General features: G+C 39.0%; 1 protein-coding gene across 1 annotated transcript in view; it reads right to left on the bottom strand.

Annotated features, from left to right (window-relative positions):
* Positions 1 to 18,462, bottom strand: part of DSCAM (DS cell adhesion molecule) — a 619,423-nt gene extending 600,961 nt beyond the window's left edge. The window contains exons 1-2 of the mRNA XM_040621659.1: positions 18,440 to 18,462; positions 14,759 to 15,135 (exon numbers count right to left, since the gene is read on the bottom strand). Of these exons, the coding sequence (XP_040477593.1) occupies positions 14,759 to 15,135; positions 18,440 to 18,462 (400 nt within the window). The remainder of the gene's footprint in view (positions 1 to 14,758; positions 15,136 to 18,439) is intronic.
* Between the last annotated feature and the right edge of the window lie 395 nt (positions 18,463 to 18,857).

The raw sequence follows: 18,857 nt of genomic DNA, 5'->3' as shown, positions 1-18,857 counted from the left end.
AAGCTGAAAGAGGAGACATCTTTGAAGACACAGTTGCTTTGGAACCTGCAACTAGGCCCTGGGAAGGGCCCCACAACCTCTTTCTCTTTGATTCTGGCTTCGCCCTTCTTTTTTCCACAGACAGGCTTCATCTGTTTTTCTGGTCCACAAGGAGGATGGAATGTGCCCAAGCATCCCAAGGATAGATGCACGCTCTCTCAAGATTTCCATTTCAAAGGAAGCAAGCAGAGAAATGGACGGAGCAGCCTGGTTAGCTGCTCTCCCTTAGTATAATCACCTATGAGCAGAGGTTCCAGACCAATCTGTGGGATGTGGATGCCAGAGACAGCTAAGGGGTTTACTGCAGGCTGGGCAGAGCGGCACAGACGTGCAGCTAGTAACTGCTACTGGTATTCTATGAACACCGAGACAACTCTTTAGTAAATAGGTCAGCCAAATATTATTACTTGCTTCTTCTCAAAACAACTTTATCAAGATATGATTGGCATACACTAAAACAACACTGATGAGTTCTGACATGTATATACACCCATGAGGTCACCACCACAATCAAGATAATGAACAGACCAGACCCACCACCTGAAAAGTTAACTTGTTGTCCTTTGTGAACCATCCTTCCCACCCCCTTTCACAGACACCCACTGATGTGCTTTCCATAATTATAGATTCATGTACATGTTTTCGAGTCTTATACAAATGGACTCATACATACGTACATTTTTATCTGGCTTATTTCACTCAGTGTAGTTATTTTGAGATTCCTTCCTGCTATTGAGTTTATCAACATAGTACTCCCTTCTTATCTGTGGTTTTCCTTTTCGTGGTTTCAGTTACCCGTGGTCAACCACGGTCTGGCAGCTCACGATCCTCCTTCTGACATAGCATCAGGTCAATAGTAGCCTCATGCCACCTCACAATGTGCATATCATTCCTCTCACTTCGTCTCATCACGGAGGCATTTTATCATCTCACATCATCACAAGAAAAGAGGTGAGTCCAGCGCACTAAGATATTTTGAAACAGCACACTCACGTAACTTTTATTACAGCACATTGCTTTAATTGGTCCATTTCATGATTGTTGCTGTTAACGTCTTAATGTGCCTAATTATAAATGAAACTTTATCATAGGAACGTATGTATAGGAAAACACACAGTACACAGAGACTTTGTTACTATTCACGGTTTCAGGCATCCACTGGGTACCCTGGAACACACCCCCAGCGGATAAGGGTGGTGGGGGGAGACTCTATAGTCCATTCCCTTTCATCCAATTTTATGGATAAAATTTGTTAACTCATTTGTCTATTGATGGGCTTTGACCGATTTTTGGCTATTACAAATAAAGCTGCTATGAACATCCACATAGAAGTCTTTGCATGGACATATGCTTTGGTTAAATACCTAAGAACAGAATGGCTGGAGTATATGGTAGGTGTATGTTCCTCTTTTAAGGAAATTGCCAAATTATCCTCCAAAGAGGCTGTACCATCTTACGTTACCACCAGAAGCGCATGAGAGTCCCAGCTGATGCATCTCCTCGCTTACACTTGGTCCGGCCATTGTGTTGACTTTTAGATTTGTAGAGATAGTGATCTCACTGCAGTTTTAATCTGCATTTCCTCAAAGGTTGATGATGCTAAACCTCTTTTTATGTGCTTACTAGCTATTGCATATTGCCTCTGTTGCAGTGTCTCTCCAAAACTTTTAACTCATTTTTAAATAGGTTGTTTTCTTGCGATTGAGTTTTTAGATTACATTATACTTCTGAATAAAAGCCCTTTAACAGGTATATGTTTTGGGAGTATTTTCTGCCAGGCTGTGACCTACCTTTTTATTCTCCTAACAATGATTTTAGAGGAGCAAAAGTTTTAAATTCTGATAAAACCCAATATAGCACTTTGTTCTTTTACGGATTGTGTTTTGGGTGTCATATCTAAGAAATCTTTACATAACCCAAGATTGCAAAGATTTTTCTCCCATTTTCTTCAAAAAGTTTATAGATTTATATTTGGATCTATGATGTTAGGTTTTGTATATGACGCAAAGTATGGATTGAAGGTCACTTTATTTATTTTTTTGCAAATGGATACACAACTCTTCCAGCATCATTTGTTAAAACAACTATTCTTTTTTCATTGAACTGTTTTGCACATTTGTCAGATTTCAGGTGTCCATATATGTGTTGGTCAATTTCTGGACTCTGTTTTATATTACTTATGTTTATAATAAAACTTAAAAGTCGTAGTGTTAGCCTTCTTAAATTGCCATTCATTTTTCAGGGTTCTTTGGCTGGTCTAGGTCCTTTGTATTTCCATATAAATTTTATAATAAAGTCATCAGTTTCTATTTGTTTTTTAAAAAAATTCTGCTGAGGTTTTCAGTTTGATTATATTGAATCTATAGATCACTTGAGGAAGAACTGACATCTTAATAATACTGAATCCTCCCAGTCATGAAAAAAAGATTTTTTCTCCTTTACTTACACCTTTCTTACTTCCTCTCAGCAATGCTTTATAATTTTCAGTGTACAGGTCTTTCACATTTCTGGTCAGATACATCCATAAGTATTTCTTATTTTTTATGCTATTTTAAATAGCATTTTTTAAATTATCTACCAATTGTATGTGTTAATCTTACATACTGCTGTTTTTTTTATAAACTCACATATTGGTTCCAGTAGCTTTTCTTTTTGTAGATTCCATCAGATTTTCTACATATATGATTGTCATCTACAAATAAAAACAGGTGAACTTGTTTCTTTGCAATCACAATGCCTTTTACTTACTGTTCTTGCCTTATTGCACTGGCTACCATCTCCAGTACAACGTTAAAAAGAAGTGGTGAAAGCACACAGCACACATCCTTGTATTCTTCATCTTTAGAAGAAAATCAGTCTTTCACCATTAAGATGTTGGCTATAGTAGGATTTCTATAGGTGCTTTTTATTAGCATGAGGAAGTTCACTTCTATTCCTGGTTTTCTAAGATATTTTATCATAGGTGAATTTTGTATTTTGTCAATACTTTTCTGCATTGATTGAAGTGATCACATGATTTTTCTTTTTAAAACGTTAATATGGTAAACTACCTGGCTTAGTTTTCAAATATGAAACTAACTTTACATTCTGGAGATAAGGCTGACATGGTAGTGATGTATTATCCTTTTTCTTTGCTGTTGAAATCAATTTGCTAAAATTTTGTTTAGAATTTTTACATCTATACTCATGAGAGATACTTGTATTTTTCTTTTTCTCTTGTAATGTCTTCATCTTATTTTAGTAGCAAGGTAGTGCTGATCTCATAAAATGATTTGGGAAATTATTCTCTCCTTGTCAGTTTTCTGGAAGCGTTTGTGTAGAATTTTTATTATTTCTTCCTTGTGTTTGGTAGAATTCAATGGTAAATCCATTTGAGCCTGGAATTTCATAGTAGAAAATTTTTTTATTACAAATTCAAATTCTTTGAAAGATACAGAGCTCTTCAGTCTATTTCTTCTTGAAAAAGTTTTGGTATTTTATGTCTTTCAAGGAGTTTCTTGTTTCATCTAATTTGTTGAACGTATTGACATACACTTGTCCTTAACAGTTTATTATAATTTTAATATCTGTAGAATATATACTGATATAATCTTCCTCATTCTTGACATTGGTAATTTGTCTTCTTTCTTATTTTCCTTTTCAGTCTGGCCAGAAGTTTCTCAAGTTTATTGATTTTTTTCCAAAGAAATAAGTTTTGGCTTCATAGATTTTCTACATTTTATAATTTATTGATTTTCACTCTGATTTTTACTCTTTCCTTTCTGTCTATATTGATTTTAATTTGTTCTTCTTTTCTATTTTTAAGATGGAAGCTGATGCCAGTATTTGAGACCATTTTTTTTCTTTTTTTTTTTCTTTTTTTTTTTTAATGATTTTTTATTATATTATGTTAGTCACCATACAGTACATCCCCAGTTTCCAATGTAAGGCTCGATGACTCATTAGTTGTGTATAACACCCAGTGCACCATGCAATACATGCCCTCCTTACTGCCCATCACCGGTCTATCCCATTCCCCCACCCCCCTCCCCTCTGAGGCCCTCAGTTTGTTTCTCATAGTCCATAGTCTCTCACGTTTCATTCCCCCTTCTGATTACCCCCCCTTTCTTTATCCCTTTCTTCCCCTACCGATCATTCTAGTTCTTATGTTCCATAGATGAGAGAAATCATATGATAGTTGTCTTTCTCTGCTTGACTTATTTCACTTAGCATTATCTCCTCCAGTGCCGTCCATGTTGTAGCAAATGTTGAGAACTCGTTCTTTCTGATAGCTGAGTAATATTCCATTGTATATATGGACCACAACTTCTTAATCCAGTCATCTGTTGAAGGGCATCTCGGCTCCTTCCACGATTTAGCTATTGTGGACATTGCTGCTATGAACATTGGGGTGCATATGGCCCTTCTCTTCACTACGTCTGTATCTTTGGGGTAAACACCCAGTAGTGCAATGGCTGGATCATAGGGTAGCTCAATTTTTAACTTTTTAAGGGACCTCCACACTGTTTTCCAGAGTAGCTGTACCAACTTGCATTCCCACCAACAATGTAGGAGGGATCCCCTTTCTCCACATCCTCTCCAACAATTGTTGTTTCTTGCCTTGTCTATTTTTGCCATTCTAACTGGCGTAAGGTGGTATCTCAGTGTGGTTTTGATTTGAATTTCCTTGATGGCTAATGATTTTGAACATTTTTTCATGTGTCTGTTAGCCATTTGTATGTCTTCATTGGAAAAGTGTCTGTTCATATCTTCTGCCCATTTTTTGATTTGTTTATTTGTTTCTCGTGTATTGAGTTTGAGAAGTTCTTTGTAGATCTTGGATACCAGTCCTTTATCTGTAGTGTCATTTGCAAATATCTTCTCCCATTCCGTGGGCTGCCTCTTAGTTTTTCTGACTGTTTCCTTGGATGTGCAGAAACTTTTAATCTTGATGAAGTCCCATAAATTCATTTTATCTTTTGTTTCTCTTGCCTTTGGGGATGTGTCATGAAAAAGGTTGCTTTGGCCGATGTCGTAGAGGTTGCTGCCTATGTTCTCCTCTAGAATTTTGATGGATTCCTGTCTCACATCGAGGTCTTTCATCCATTTGGAGTTTATTTTTGTGTATGGTGTGAGAGAGTGGTCAAGTTTCATTCTTTTGCATGTAGCTGTCCAATTTTCCCAGCACCATTTATTGAAGAGACTGTCTTTTTCCCACCGGATGTTTTTTCCTGCTTTATCAAATATTAGTTGCCCAAAGAGCCGAGGGTCCATTTCTGGGCTCTCTATTCTGTTCCATTGGTCTATGTGTCTGTTTTTGTGCCAGTACCATGCTGTCTTTGTGATCACAGCTTTGTAGTACAGCTCGAAATCCGGCATTGTGATGCCCCCAGCTTTGTTTTTCCTTTTCAACAGTTCCTTGGAGATTCGGGGCCTTTTCTGTTTCCATACAAATTTAAGGACTGTTTGTTCCAGTTCTTTGAAAAATGTCCTTGGTATTTTGATCGGGATAGCATTGAAAGTGTAGATTGCTCTGGGTAGCATGGACATTTTAACTATGTTAATTCTTCCGATCCATGAGCATGGAATATCTTTCCATCTTTTTATGTCTTCCTCAATGTCTTTCAAGAGTGATTTATAGTTTCTAGAATATAGGTCCTTTACGTCTCTGGTTAAGTTAATTCCAAGGTAACGTATGGTTTTTGGTGCTATTGTAAATGGGATGGATTCCCTAATTTCTCTTTCTTCGGTCTCGTTATTCGTGTATAGAAATGCAACTGATTTCTGAGCATTGATTTTGTATCCCGCCACGTTACTGAATTGCTCTATAACTTCTAATAGTTTGGGAGTGGCTTCTTTTGGGTTTTCCATATAGAGTATCATGTCATCTGCAAAGAGAGACATTTTGACTTCTTCTTTGCCAATTTGAATACCTTTGATCCCTTTTTGTCGTCTGATTGCTGTTGCAAGGACTTCTAGTACTATGTTGAATAATAGTGGCGAGAGTGGGCATCCTTGTCGAGTTCCTGATCTTAAGGGAAAGGCTTCCAGCTTTTCCCCATTGAGAATAATATTTGCAGTAGGCTTTTCATAGATGGCTTTTATGAGATTGAGAAATGTACCTTCTATTCCTACACTCTGAAGGGTTTTAATCAGGAAAGGATGCTGTATTTTGTCAAATGCTTTTTCGGCATCGATTGAGAGGATCATATGGTTCCTGAGTCTTTTCTTGTTGATATGATGTATCACGCTGATTGATTTGCGAATATTGAACCACGCTTGCATCCCAGGTATGAATCCCACTTGATCGTGATGGATAATCCTTTTAATGTACTGTTGGATTCTATTAGCAAGTATCTTGTTGAGGATTTTGGCATCCATATTCATTAGGGAGATCGGTCTGTAATTCTCCTTTTTGAGGGGGTCTTTGCCTGGTTTGGGGATCAAGGTAATATTGGCCTCATAGAATGAGTTTGGTAGCTTTCCTTCTGTTTCTATTTTTTGAAATAGCTTTAGGAGAATAGGTATTATTTCTTCTTTGAATGTTTGGTAGAATTCCCCAGGAAAACCGTCCGGGCCTGGAGTTTTGTTATTTGGAAGGTTGTTTATCACTGACTCAATTTCTTCATAATTAATTGGCCTGTTTAAGAAATCAATTTCTTCCGGTTTCAATCTTGGTAGTTTATAGGTTTCCAGGAAGGATTCCATCTCTTCCAGATTGCTTAGTTTATGGGCATAGAGCTGTTGATAAAAATTTCTAATAATCCTTCCAATTTCAATGGTGTTCGTCGTGACCTCTCCTTTTTCATTCATAATTTTAATAATCTGGGTCCTTTCTCTTTTCTTTTGGATAAGTGTTGCCAGTGGTCTGTCAATTTTATTGATTCTCTCAAAGAACCAGCTTCTAGTCCTGTTGATCTGCTCTACTGTACTTCTGGTTTCTGCTTGATTGATTTCAGCTCTAATTTTGGTCAACTGCTTCCTCGTGCGTGGATTAGGCCTAGAGACCATTTTTTTTTCTAATCAGGGTTTTTAAAACTAGAAATGTCCCCCGAAGCACTGATTTAGTGGCATCCCCAAAATTTTTTCTTAGATTTTGTGCTTTCACTTTCATTCCATTCAAAATACCTTCTATTTCCTTCTGCTTTTTCTTTTGCACAGACTATTTAGAAGTGTGTTATTTAATATCCTAACATTTGGGGATTTCCTGGAGTTACTGATTACTATCTTAATTCCATTGCAGTCAAAGAATATATTTTATATAATTTTATTTTTTAAAAAATTCATCTGAGACTTTCTTCATTCCCCATAATGTGGTTTATATTGATAAATTTATGTGTGACCTTGAAGATAATGTGTATTGTGCTATTATTGGATTCATTGTTCTCTATTTAAAAGTTAATATGGTCAAATATTTAATAGTGTTGTTCAAATATTCTTTATCCTTGATGATTCTGCCTATTGCTAATTAATAAAAGAGGGCTGTTGAAATCTCTAATGATAAATTTTGATTTGTCTGTTTCTCCTTGAAGTTCTATCAGTTTTTACTTCATGTATTTTGAAGTGCTGTTGTAGGGGGCATAAACATTTAGAACAGTCATATCTTCTGATTTAAATGACTCCTTTATATTATGAAATGAAATTTAACCCTTGTAATATTCTTTTCTCTGAAATATACTTTGATATTAATGTACTTACTCCAATTTTTTTATGTTGTTGATTAAATTTATTTGATTTGATGAGCATAGTACATATTTTAGCATCCTGTAACATTTAACATATCTGTATCTTTATATTTAAAGTACATTTCTTTTAAGCGATATTTGAAACTAATCTAGCAACTTCTGCCTTTTAAATCAGATAATTGGAGCATTTATATTTAATGTGCATATTTGTATTCCATGGTGCACTGGGTGTTACATGCAAATAATGAATCACGGAACATTTTATCAAAAACTGGGGATGTACTGTATGGTGACTAATATAACAAAATAAAAATTAGAAAAAAAATAGTAATGTGTATATGGTATGGTTAGGTTTAAATCCATCATCTTGTTTTTTTATTTCTATTTTCTATTTTTACCATCTATTCTTTGTTTCCTTTTTCCTATTTTTTATTCTTTGTTTAGAGTTGAGGATTTTTTTAATGATTCCATTTTTTTCTTTTATTATGAAGATTATTAGCCATAACTGTTTTGCTATATATAGTGACTGCTTTATATTTTATAGCATACATTTATAACTTATCATAATCTATATTCAGGTGATATTATACAATCTCACATATAAGAAAAAAAACCTTCCAAGAGTATACTTCTACATCTTTACTCCAGGTCTTAGTGTTATTATTGTCATACATTTTACTCATATATATGTTACAAATCTCACAAGACATTATTATTATTATTATTGTTTAAACAGTCAATTGTCTTTTAAAAGATTATAAGTACCAAAAAATTATGATTTAAAGAAATCTACAGATTTGATGTGAACCCCATCAAAATACCAATGGCATTTTTCACAGAACTAATGACCTTTTTCACAGAATCCTAAATTTTTTATGGAACCACAAAAGACCATGAATACCCAAAGCAATCTTGGCTTTGAAAGAAGAACAAAGGAGAGGTATCATGCTCCCTGATTTCAAACTATACTACAAAGCTATAGTAATCCAAGAAGTATGGTACTGACACAAAAACAGACACATATCAATGGAATAGAATAGAGAGCCCAGAAATAAACCCATGCATATGTGATTGATTAATCTATGACAAAGGAGGCAAGAAAATACAATGGGGAAAAGATAGTCTCTTCAATAAGTGGTGCTGGGAAAACTGGACAGCCACATGCCAAAGAATGAAACTGGACCACTTTCTTACACCATATCAACACACTAAAATCAACTCAAAATGGATTAAAAACTTGAATGTAAGACCTGAAAACAGTACTCCTAGTGGGGGGGGGAAACAAAGGCAGTAAGCTCTTTGACATTTGTCTTAGCAATATTTTGGGGGGCCAGTCTCCTCATACAAGGAAGAAAAAAGCTAAAATAAACAAATGGGACTCCAATGAACTAAAAAGCTTTTGCACAAAGAACCATTAACAAAATGAAAAGTCAATGCACTGAATGGGAGAAGATATTTGTAAATCAAACATCTGATAAGGGTTAATATCCAAAATATATAAAGAACTCACACAACTTAATATCAAAACAACAACAACAAACACACACACAAAAAATAATCTGATTAAAGATTGGGCAAAGGACTAGGCAGACATTTTTCCAAAGACATGCAAATGACCAATAGGTACACGAAAGAATACTCAATATCATCAATCATCAGTGAAATGAAGTATCACCTCACACTGCTCAGATTTGCTATTATCAAAAAGACAAGAAATAGCAAGTGTTGGCAAGAACGTAGAGAAAAGGGAACCTTCATGTACTGTCGGTGGGAATGTAAAGTGGTGCAGCCACTATGGAAAACAGTATGGAGGTTCCTCAAAAGATTTAAATAGAACCACCATACAATCCAGGACTTCTACTACTGGGTATTTACCTGAAACAAAAACACCAATTCAAAGAGATATATGCACCCTTATGTTACCCGCAATGTTATTTACAATAGCCGAGATACGGAAGCAACTTAAGGGTTTGTAGATAGGTGGGTAAAGAATATATGGGGTGTGTGTGTGTGTGTGTGTGTGTGTGTGTGTGTGTGTAAAATAGAAAATTATTCAGACATAAGAAAATGAAATGTTGCTATTTGTGACAACACGGATGGGCCTAGAGGGTGTTATGCTAAGTGAAATAAGTTAAAGACAGACAGATACTATATGATTTCACTTACATGTGGAATCTAAAAAACAGAACAAATGAGCAAACAAAAAGCAAAATAGGAATAGACTTAGAGAGAACAAACTGTTGGTTACCAGAGCAGAGAGGTGAACTAGGTGAAGGGGATTAAGAGGTACAAAACTTCTAGTCATAAAACAAATAAGTCATGGGGATGGAATGTACACCATAGGGAACGTAGTCAATAATATTGTAAAAACGTTGTGTGGTGACGGATGGTAACTACACTTAGCGGGGGATCATTTTTTAATGTATAAAAGTATCAAATCACTGTGATGTACACCTGAAAGGAATAGGATATTGTCTGTCGTTGCTATGCTTTAATTTTAGAAAAATGTAATTTGTTTTCCCACGTGGTTACCACTGTCACTTTCTTCTTCCCTTCAAGTAGATCCAAGATTCCATCGGGTGTCGTTTGTCTTCTGATTGTAGGACTTCCTTTAAGACTTCTACAAGTGCAGGACAGCTGCTGATAAATTCTTTCAGCTCTCATGTGTCCAAAAAAGCCTTGATTTTTTAAATAAAAATATTCTACCGGATATAGATACAGATTTCTAGATTTACAAATTCCATTTCCTTTCAGTACTCTAAAGATGTCACTTCTCTGTTTTCTCACATTGATTCTGAAAGGAAATCTGCTGTCATCCTTGTTTTTGTTCCTCTGTGTGTAACGTGTCTTTCTCCTCTGGCTGTTTTTAACGTTTTGTCTTTAGACTGGTCCTGAGAAATTTGATTATGATGCGCCTTGGTGTATCTTTCTTCATGTTATCTTGTGCTTGGCGTTTGCAGGGCTCCTTGGATCTGTGAGTGTACAGTTTTCATCAAATTTGAAAAATTTTGACCAGAATTTCGACTATGTATTTATTTTGTTTGTTTCACCATCCATTCCTCTGCGACTCTATTTGTGTATCAAGCTACTTGAAATATTTTTTTTCCAATTTTCTTTGGAATAGATTTTATTATTTAGGGCTGTTTCAGGTTTGCAGAAAACTTTCACAGAAGGTACAGAGAGTTCCCCAAAGGGATACACTCCCTTTACCCACCCTGGCAGTCTCTCTTGTTATTAACATGTTCCTTAGTGTTATGCATTTGCTCCAATTAAGGAGGCAGTATTTATACATTATTATGAAGTAAAGCTCATAGTTTACCTGAAGGTTCCTTCCGTGCCATCCAGTTCTACAAAGAATGTTCTGTATCCACCATTAAGGTATCATCCAGAAATTTTACTGCTTAAAAATGTCCTATGATCCACGTATCCACCCCTCATTTCCTCCCCGTAGTCCCTGGAAATCACTGATATTTTTATTGTCTCTATATAGTTTTGCCTTTTCCAGAACGTCAAAGAGTTGTAATCATACATTTTATAGCCTTTTCAGATTGGCTTCTTTCACTTAGTGATATGCATTGACTATTCTTCCATGTCTTTTTCGAGGCTGCATAGCTTATTTCTTTACATTGCTAAATAATACTCCATTGTATGGATATACCACAATTTGTTTATAGTTACAGGAAAAAAATTATTCCAATGCTTGTTAAAATGTAAAGGAAGACTTTACTCAAGACTATTGCAAGTAGGACTCGTGACTATTCCAACAGGGGAGAGAAATTTTTCTCAACTCCAAATACAGCAGACAAGTGGGGCTTTCTAGCCAAAGGGCAGAGTGAGGGGATCAGTTGATAGAAGATTACCCAGAGGAGACATGAAGGCTAAAGGCAGGACTGACTCACACATCAAAGTAAGATGAGGAACTTGATCAGATGTCAGAGTGGCAGGATGTCAAAGGGAGGGGATGACTGAGTAGGAGTCTTACTAAAACTGGGCTCCAGAAGGACAGACAGAAGGTCAAGGTTGAAGACTAGTGGAGAACAGGGCTCACAGGAGCCTGACTAAGGTTTCTGCAAGGAAAGAGTCTTTGTTATTACCCACTCACATACTGAAGGACCTCCTTGTTACTTCTAAATTTTGGCAATTACGCATAAAGCTGCTATAAAAATTCCGTGTGTAGGTTTGTACGTCCCCATCTGGAAACTCAAGGCAGTGCACTGGGGCAGTCACAGGGCTCGCCTGCTTCTTCCAGCTTCTCTAGGATCACTCTCTTCTACCAGGTGATGGCCAGTCTTGACAATGGTGACTCTGTATGTCTTGCCTGCTTCTTGTTGTTCCTGCTTCTTCCAGCTTCTCTAGGATCACTCTCTTCTATCAGGTGGTGGCCAGTCTTGACAATGGTGACTCTGTATGTCTTGCCTGCTTCTTGTTGTTTCAGAGGAAAGAGTAAATTCAGCCCCTGCCACTCCACCTTGGCCAAGAGCAGAAGTCCCAGTCAGATGCTATCAACCCCAGTAAATGAAAGAGGAAACAATCACTAGAATTTTTTTTTTTTTTTACTTGTCCAAGGTCATACTGCTGATGACTATTTGCTGGGGGCCAGGGGTGGGCCAAGGGTGGAACTGCTTCAAGAGGTCTGTCTGCATTCCAGTCCTTGGAACAGAAAGGGGAAGAGGTACTTGACTGTGGAGTGCAAGGTGACCCAGCCTTGCTGATTCATGACACATGATGGATGAAAAATCCACTCTTGCTGACACCCAGACCTAAGTCCAAGTTGCTGGAAACTGTGAAGAATGAGAATTTCCTATACTGCCAAAGGAGAGATTATGAGGCCATTTTACCCAATGGATTATTCCAGGAAAACCCCAACACCAATCGAGAGGGACCCTGAGACACTTAGGAAGACCTGATGTGTAGGGGCTACCCCATGAGCCAGCCTTCCCTCTGCTCCAATCTGCACTCCAGCCGTCACTGGGTAGCGCAGACAGGACACCCCCACCTGCCCTTCCAAACAGCCGTCCAGTTCCATGCTAGCATCTACATGAAAAGGGTGAAACCAGATTTTCAAGATTCCAATCAAAAATCTAAAATATTATTATTACAGTCACAATATCTTCACAACAAGAAGTAAAATTAAATGAGAAAACAAAGTTCATGTGGGTGACGTGACTGTCCAGCTTGTAAGTTCCCACGGACGCAGAAAACACGTGTTTGCTGGACTCGGTAGGAGTCAGGGGTCAGGAATTCCAGCCCATGGACAGCACGAACGTACTCATGCGGAAGTGGAAGGTGGCCCCGCCGCCAGACGATGCCCTTTCCACCCCTAAAACATGCACTGTCACCCAAAAGCAATCAATTCCATGACAAATTTCCCAAATGGCAGTTAAAACAGGAGTAAGCACTGAATTCCTTTATCTGACAGGAAGCCCAAGAAAGAAATAGCGGATTAACACATACAAGCATAGCTGTTTGAAGTTCTGGGTTTTTCTGTAAGTGGCACTTTGTAGATCATAAACATGTTTCCATAACACATCATTACCATTTGCAGCCTGCCAAGCAAAAGGCACTCGCTCTATCCTCCTGTTTGTCAGGTTTAGAGGTCTCTGTGCAAATTTCATTTGCTTTATTTTAATTATTTGGGGTATCAACTTTTCATATCTCTTGATTAGAGCCCATCTTCCTCTCCTAAGTGCGCTCTTGCCCAGGTGCTAGAATTCATGAGCGTGTCACGGAGATCGAAACAGAGTTGGGAAAATGACTAGCTAGCAGAATGAACCGCCGTCTAATGTTGGATTGCTTGCATCAAAGGGATCAAGTGCAGGGATTCAGAGACATCTCATAATTCGCTCACGTTGTGAACTCTTCAAGCAACACCTCCTCGCTTGCTGCAGGCATTATTACAAAGCTCCCCCAGCTACCTGGTGCATTAGACAACAATCAAAGTCGCACTCTCTTTGCCCTGACATTATATTGTGTCAGTCTACCGTAGTACTTGCAAGGCGAAGCTTAAAAATATTTAAAACAGTGTTTGCTAACTAGAGTCTAGCTGTAAGCTTGTTTCTCGGGGCTTTGCTAAATCTACAGAATGACACAGCGTGTCCTGTATGTATACCTTTTTATGTCTGTGAATCTCAGACTGTATTCCTGGGTTGACTTGTAAGAATGTGATTTTAAAAATACAGAACATGTTGTTATGAAAGACTATGGACTCTGAGAAACAAACTGAGGGCTTCAGAGGGGAGGGAGGGTGGGGGAATGGGGTAGACCAGTGATGGGTAGTAAGGAGGGCACGTATTGCATGGTGCACTGGGTGTTATACACAACTAATGAATCATCGAACTTTACATCGGAAACCGGGGATGTACTGTATGGTGACTAACGTAATATAATAAAAAATCATTAAAAAATAAATAAATAAATAAATAAATAAATAAATAAATATCCAAAAAAAAAAAAAAAAAAGGAAAGGGACACAACAAACTCAGGATTTACTCTTTGGCAACATCCTAGCAACAGGGGACACAGTCAAAATTGTTAAAATGATCCTTTTTTTATTTCACAAGGAAGACAAGAATATTTGGCTGGTTCTGTTTCAGTTACATTACACCTTAATGCCAAGGTTTTACTCCGCTTCAGCTGTGTGAACTCCCCCCTCCCCTTCTCCTCCCCACTCCCCCACGGTCTGCCTCTAGGAAGGGGTACAGCGGGGGCTGGGCAGCAGGAGCAGGAAGCAAACACACTGGGTTTGAGACACTGAAAAGTCTGAGTCGCAGTATCAATCAGTCAAAATATAATACATTGGGGTTACAGTTTAAACCTTACCCACTTGCTATCACTAATTTCACATCTTAGTTCCAGGGGCACAAGGCATTTTGAAACCCAGTCAAGGGGTGCCTGGATATCTCAGAGAAGCCACGGTCAGTGTCAGAATGAACTGACCATAGGGTTTCCACTGGTCCTCAGCTGATGGCACCTTATGGTTTGTCACTGGCTCCCCCTCCCCCCGCCCACCATCCCAAGCAGGCACAGAGGGAACAAAGAGGAGGAACAGTACTCACCAGCCTTGATGTGGACATCCTGACTTCTAATTTTCCCTGAAGGATTTTCAGCTGTGCAATAGTAAGTATTATCATGGATTAAGGTACTAAAGCTTGAAGGAGGGAAGGGAAAAATTTGGAGAGTGCCGTTGGCGTGGACGTGGCGGATCCCGGGGACATCGTAGATCTCCTCGCCCGTCGCTAGGTACCATCTGAGAGACACAGGAGGGACGCCTGCAGCGGGGCAGGGCACCAGGGTCCCCGTGGTGCTCGCAAACACTACCTCTTGCAGAGATGCATTGACAAAGTAGAGGCTGGAGTGAAGGTCCTCACTGAAAACTACAAGAAGACAACACAAGAATTGGTCAGTAAGGCACGAGCTCCGAACGCCACGTGGCCTTCAGTCAGCCTGGCCTCACAAGGTTGTTTTGAGAAACAATTGCCAGGTTTGACTCAAATGAAATAATTCAAAATCGCTCAACTACTATGGACAGAGAGGCTGGTACTAAGCAATAAGCTACTATCCTCACTTCAGACCTTGTACACGAACGGAGAAATTATCCCAGATCTCAGCTTGCAGTGGCTTACTTAGCAGCCTGTTCCCCACACCCCGTTCTGCCTCCACAGTACTGACCACTACTGGGATTTACGCTATGAATTTGGTATTCATCTATCGTCTGTCTCCCCTTCTAGTGCCTGAGCCCCATGAGAACAAAGTCATGATCTGTTCGCGCTTTTACCCAGAGCACAGAGCCTAACACCCAGCAGGTGCAGGGTGAACAGAAGCTAAAGGAACCAACGACTAGGTCCAGCGACTAGGACCAAATTGCTCTGGGTGGGAGGTACACTGAGAGATATTCCAGAATGAAATTAGTCACAATTCTGAATAATTAAAGTCTATGTTTATAGGTAAAACATTTTAAAAAGCACAACTAGTTTTCTAAAAACAGTGTCCATAAGTCAAGCAGAGAAAGACAATTATCATACAGTTTCACTCATTTATGGAACATAAGAAATAGCAGGGAGATCGGTAGGAGAAGGAAGGGAAGAATGAAGGGGGGGTAAACAGAAGGGGGAATGAACCATGAGAGACTGTGGACTCTGGGACACAAACTGAGGGCTTCAGAGGGGAGGGGCGTGGGGAATGGGATAGGCCAGTGACGGGTATTAAGGAGGGCACGTATTGCATGGAGCACTGGGTGTTGTTCGCAAACAATGAATCATGGAACATTACATCAAAAACTAAGGATGTGCTGTATGGTGATTAACATAACATAATAAAAAATTAAAAAAAAATAAAAACAGTGTCCAATCAACGATACATTGTGTTTTTGTGTTTGTTTTTTTATTGAGAGGTACAGCACTAATACAGAGAACTCCGACAGAAGCATCACCCAACTGCACCAGCCCATGACAGTTTCTGCTCTGATTTCTATATTTCCTCTCCTGGTCCATCTGCCTACATGCCGTACCTACATGATTAGTCCATGTAATAATGTGTATACATAAAATACACTGTTGTTATAGGCCGTGCTTCATTCTCCTAACATGATTTCATACACCAAATTCCGTTTTTCTATACAGACCTTGCAAGTAAATACTGGATGCATATTTTCCCTAATACAATTTTCTATTTTCCTGATCTTAGTTATTTAAATCGTTTCTGTTTTAACTGCTACAAATAAAACATCTACAAACCAGCTCACACATATTTGGCTTTTTAATTCACTGACTGAGTACCCATGTCGCACTCAGTAACACATAGTCACAGAGTGTCATTTACGTGAACAAAGGAAACAACTTCTAGAATCCAAAAATTAACCAGAAGATTTTTAAAAGGCCACGAAGACCTACTTCTCAGATGTTCACACTTATATATGACTTCCTAAAAACAAATCCTCGTCACATATTCACAAGACAGAAAAGAATTACTCTCATTGGGCAGAGATGTGAACATTAGTCAGGGAGCACGTGTATCATTGCAGGCCACGTGACGAAACTCAAGCTGTTACTCTGGTCTTGTGAACAGCAGCTCTGCCAGAGGAGTCTAGGCTCCCCTTGGCAGAAGGAGATGTGCGGGTTCAGAAGGGTTGTCACCGGACCAGGGATTAGGGCCTAGGAGGTCCCAGATGCAGGATTCGGTCTTTCTGATAAAGATTTAAGCTCATTATATGGCTGCCTTTACTCTATAAAGCCAGTTCCCAGGGCAGCTGTGTTGATGAGACTCAGCGTCCCCCGGAAAGTTCCCCCGAGCACCCACCCACTTCCTCCTCCATCTCTCTCCCGGGCAGTGCCCACCAGCGTGCCCACCGGGACCAGCGCTGACTCTCTCTGAGCTGGCAAACACAGGGGCCGCCGTGTGTCAAAAGACGGCAGAGAAAAATCCACTCTGTAAAAGTGATAGAAACTGTTTGATGGCTTTCTCTGCCAACCATAACTAAAGACTTTAGCAATGCTCCATAAATCAGAATCTGAAAATTATTGCTAACTAAGAAATTGGCTCAGATCGGAAGCACAGTTAATAGTTAAACATCACAGCTTTCAACTCGAGTAAAAATGCTGATGGTGGCACCGTGATTTTACACCTGAGCTTTCGAGGAAACTGACATCACCCCAAACACATTGTTAGGAGTGAGGTAACTGTCACTCTTCAGGGCTAATTAATTCCTCCCAGATTCTTTTTTGTTCCCTCCCCACACGACTCCTCTGTCAACTGGATTTGGGTAATTTGAGCTAAATAAAATTTAGTCATATTTGAATTCATTCTCCTGTCTCATAAAAGTAGCCCTGTTAAGGATAGCAAATCTTTGCAAACATGGATGCATGTAAGAAATATTTCATATATAAATGAGGAATTATTTAAATGACTGCGAAAGAAATGCAAAATAAATGTTTAATCTGAGTAGTTAAGAAGATAAGTGACCCATGGGGGATTACTGTCACTTCTCCTTACATTTTTTAAAGGTAGTTCGCATCAGTCTTTCTACTTCATACCACTGGGTTTAATAATGTAACATAAACTCATTCTCTAAGATACACATCATATGGCCACAGGCAAGAGAAAGCCCAACTATATTCCAGCAGCTTCTGTTTCCTCCATCTAAGGGGCCATCCATCTGCTTAAATAATAGTACTTCATTTTATGGCATGCTGCGTGCACTTTAAATACAGCAACATTTGCTCCCTCCAGTAAGGGCACGGGTAATCTCGCTGTGAATTACGTGAGTCTAAAATTTCCCTGAAACTAACTGCAGTTGAATAACAAAAAGCTAAACAAAACATTTGGCATAATCTTGCTGCACAACTCGGCGTATAAAATCCTGGGGTATGGACACTAAGGACGCTAAAGGAAGGGGCTTCGGAGGATTGCTCTTCCATTGGCAGATTTCTCCACGTTTTATATCATTATAACAGATGGTATAAGCAGGGCTCCCGTGACAACATAAAGAAGAATGTTACACTAAAAAGAAGAATAAGTCTACATTGCTTTCTTTGAATTCCAGATCTGGCCAGGTAAAGAGACATGAAAGAAATGCTAGAGAAAGCAATGACACGATCGCTCTTTCATGTGAGAGTATTTATGGAGCACCTGCCCTAAACCAGGCTTCAGGCAAGGGCCCAGGAATGACGATTTACATGAGTCAGGGCACTGATCTCAAGGAATTTTTAGCCTAGAGGGTGCCACGGTCAGTAAAGAGTCACGATAACTCTTTCCTGAGCGTCATCGTCGTAGAATTAGTCGCAAAATGTTACAGGAGCAGGAAGAAGAGAGACTACCAAAGCCTGGGGAAGAGGAGGGAAACTCTCCAGAAGACAAGAGGAAAGTAGATTCTAGGCAGAGGGCATAAAAAGGTCAGGACACTGAGTCATCACAGACAGGAGAGAAGCGAGAAGATACTGGATAACGGGAACTTCACGGCTGAACTAACAGTGATGCAGAATTTGGGAGAGGGAGCTTGAGCTTCTTTATACTCACTTACTCTGTACACACCTGCTCCTCACCCACTAACAAGACCTGGTGCTGTGCAGAGGCCTGGGGACACACGAGCACCCAAGACTTGGAGGGTGATCTCAGGAAACTTCCCTTTCAGATGCTTATTATCAAGTCTAGATCATAAGA

The sequence above is a fragment of the Ursus maritimus genome, unplaced genomic scaffold (genome assembly GCF_017311325.1).
Source record: "Ursus maritimus isolate PB19 unplaced genomic scaffold, ASM1731132v1 scaffold_4, whole genome shotgun sequence".
NCBI lineage: Eukaryota > Metazoa > Chordata > Mammalia > Carnivora > Ursidae > Ursus > Ursus maritimus.
The sequence above is the reverse complement of the archived record's forward strand: the minus strand, read 5'-3'. Positions and strand labels throughout refer to the sequence as shown.